Source organism: Rhea americana, unplaced genomic scaffold (assembly GCF_003343005.1).
Source record: "Rhea americana isolate MKP2758 unplaced genomic scaffold, rheAme1 scaffold_753, whole genome shotgun sequence".
Classification (NCBI taxonomy): Eukaryota; Metazoa; Chordata; class Aves; order Rheiformes; family Rheidae; genus Rhea; species Rhea americana.
The window spans coordinates 1-3098 of NW_028186927.1; the positions used below are offsets into that span (position 1 = coordinate 1).

General features: G+C 54.2%; 1 protein-coding gene across 1 annotated transcript; it reads left to right on the plus strand.

The window, feature by feature from the left end:
• The first annotated feature begins 6 nt into the window (after positions 1 to 6).
• On the plus strand, positions 7 to 1224 carry LOC146585835 (uncharacterized). The gene has a single exon (XM_085322250.1). The coding sequence runs from the start codon at positions 94 to 96 to the stop codon at positions 880 to 882; it is 789 nt and encodes a 262-aa protein (XP_085178376.1). The 5' UTR covers positions 7 to 93; the 3' UTR covers positions 883 to 1224.
• Positions 1225 to 3098: the final 1874 nt, after the last annotated feature.

The window sequence follows — 3098 nt, forward strand, 5'->3', positions numbered from 1 at the left end:
ACCACCGGACCTGCTGCCACCAGCTCCTCTGCTCCAGCCACTCTCACCACTGGTGCTSCCAGYACCCATACCCCTTTCTCGGTTTCTGTTGGCATGGTTTTCATCACTTCTACTATGGCACCTTCCTCTCCCACGTCGGACACCTCTGCCCCCATCAAATCTTCATCTTCTCCACTGACCATGCCGGTGATCTCCAGCAGCATGTCGGTGCTTTCCACTCACCTTCTGGGCACCACCCACCTCCCACAGTCTGTCCCGGTCCCACTTTGTCCCTGCTCCATGCTGGCACCAGCTGTGCCTGTGCTGCACTCACGGGCAGTCGGTGAGGGCCCACAGTGGGGCCGATGGGTGCTGAACCATTGCTGCCTGCTGCACTGGGTGCTCTACCTGGCCTCCCTGGCTTTGCTGCTCCTTTCTGTGCTGGCTCTGGTGGGCTGCCTGCTGTGGTTGTGCCTGGTGGGGTGGCCCTCTTGGCACAAGTCCTCCCTGCATGTGAAAACGATGCAGTCCCCACTGCTGGGGAGGACACAGTCAGCAGAAGGTCCTGTGATGCWCCTCCGCAGCCTCATCGGCCCCTCACAGCAACACACTTTCTGTACCATCAAGGAAGTGCAGCTGTGCCCTGATCTTGCAACATCCTACACTTACTGCACCATTAAAGACCTGGTGCTGCACCACAGTCCTCCTGCAAAGTCATCCTTCTGCACCACAAAGGAGCTGTGGATCCAGCCCCACCCTCTGAATGCTCCTGTCAAGCCTTTCTCGCAGAAGSTGATGCTCCCAAAGCTTGGCTTGCCGAGGACCCCTTCTGCCTACAGCCTTGACAGGGGTCTCAAGGCCATTGGCACGGTCAGAGTGAAATATGCTGACAACACCTTGTGAATGTTTCTGTTGGTTCAGAGGAAGGGATGGGGGGTGATGCTTTGTCACGTTCTCTTTCTCAAGGGGATGGTGTGGTTGCTCCCTAGAGGGAAGCTACATCCTTCCCATAGCACTTCTCTCATGCCTCCTCTGCTCRCTAGRTAGAATTACTTGCGTATGGGGGGAAGATTTCCTCCCAGACCAGTCAGTGATATTTTRGGGCTGACACTGGCCTRGTTKCTGGACAAGCTTAGGAATGGGGACCTTGCTTTATGYATAATGTCCTAGCGCACATAAAGATGCACTAAAGTACGTGAAGATGCACTATGCTTTCAAACCACTACCAGGCAGTTTTGTTTGCTAATCACAGAATAAATAATCTCTTTGAATACATTTCAGATGGGTGCTGATTTTTTTTGAGCAGACTTCTCACAGTCTTCGCAGGGTACAGTAAATGACAAGATTGTCCACAGGACTTGGAACGAGTGAGAACCAGGGAGGAAAAGCCCACAAATACCAGCCTACCTGACCCATGCAGGAAGAAGAGCTGCAGAATTGTACGTATGAAGCACAAGCCCTTTGCCTTTTGCCCAAATGTACAAGGCTTCCCTGTGCAATTGGATCACATGGGACAAACATCTGACTCCATGCCCCACTACCCTCATAACTGCAGAAACTAGAAGGGGTCAGAGCCCCCGACCCATCATCGGAAAGCTGTACAGCAGGCCATCGGTCACGTCCCTTAACTGGTTCACACTGGAGTGTCTGTGCCTGTGTGCGGCCAGCCAGAGTGAGCACCCCCTGCGCTGATGTGTGAACATGMAAGCRCTGCATTTGTAAGCAAGCACTTGCCTGTGTGTTGGTGCCATTCCATGCCCACACCACACTGTCYCCCCATTTCTGGAGGTAACAGCTGCAGGGAGCCCAAAGAGGACCCAGACACCTGGCAACAACTCTAGAAGTGACTGCAATASCCCAAGAGATCTCCAAAGAGCCTTGGAGCAGTTCTCAGGAACATTTTGAGTTCTGCAAGGGTGCGAAAGGGAGTTATTTCTTCCTGGGTCTCTGCTCCCACCTCTGTGCCTCTAAGGTTCCTTTGAAGCCCCCTAGGCTTTCCTCCTTGTCCTTTGGTGTTCTGGAGGTCTCCAGGGCCACTTTAAGGGTGTCCAGGGCTCTTTGCTGGTCCCTGATCCCCCCTTGCATGTGCCTTAGCCCCCTTCTGCTGGGCTGCACCTGACTGCGATTGCAAGCGGGCTGTGATGAAACCTAGTACCAAAAGCCTCTCTTAGCCTCTTGGAAAGGAGCTTGTCTAGGAGGGGGAGTTGTGCTGCTGCAGCGAGGCTCAGGAGGAGAAATGCTGCTCTGGAGACTGTCAGACCCTAAGGGGGGTTAGTCATCCATCTGTCCTGGATGCAATGAATGGGTATCTATGGGGCATCGCAGGAGCTGTGCTGGAGATGCACCAAGATGCTGGAGCACTGAGGCCATTCTGGGGTCTCTTGGTACCCTGGTGCTAGATGAAGGTCTCTTCTGCCAGCTGAGCTCCTGCGGCTCTGTTGGGGGCAGGTCAGACTTGAAGTGGGAGCTTTTGGGTGGTGTCAGGGCTCTGCTTGGATTTGACAGCTGCCTTTGAGGGGGTGGAGGCATGAGGGCTTGTGGGCTCTAGCTGAGTGAGACAAGCATGTTGCTGGCAAGTGGCTGTTCTCTGTCTGGGCAGGGCTGTGGAGTCCTACCTGGAGCCTGGTTAGCTGTGGGCATTTTACTGTTGGAGTCAGGGTTTCTTACAGAGGCCAGGTGATTGCATCATTGGGCATCTTCCAGGTGCTAAAGTCTGGGGACTCCTTATTCTGCTCCCTGTGTGTGCCAGGCCTGAGAGATGCAGGAGGGCATGGGGCTGGTGAAAGCATTTTCTGCTGCCTYTGAAGACCAGGTCTCTTCTGCTGCACCATGTTCCCATGACAATGCCTGGCCAAGGGTGCTGGCTCTCTCCTGGGATTCCTGCCTTGTGTCTGGGATCTCTGGGAGCTTTTCAGGGCTCTKGGAAGTCCCATGAATTTCTGCTGCGATTGCTGACCTGGTTGTACAAGGATGCCCTCTGTCCTGGGTGCGTATGCAGAGGGGAAGTAAGCAGGAGGCCATTAAATGCAGACTGCATCCCAGGCCCCTTGAGGTTGCAGTGAGGTGCTTGCTGGTTCTTTCTCTCATCTTGAAGCAGTGACAAAGCAGGACAAAGRCAC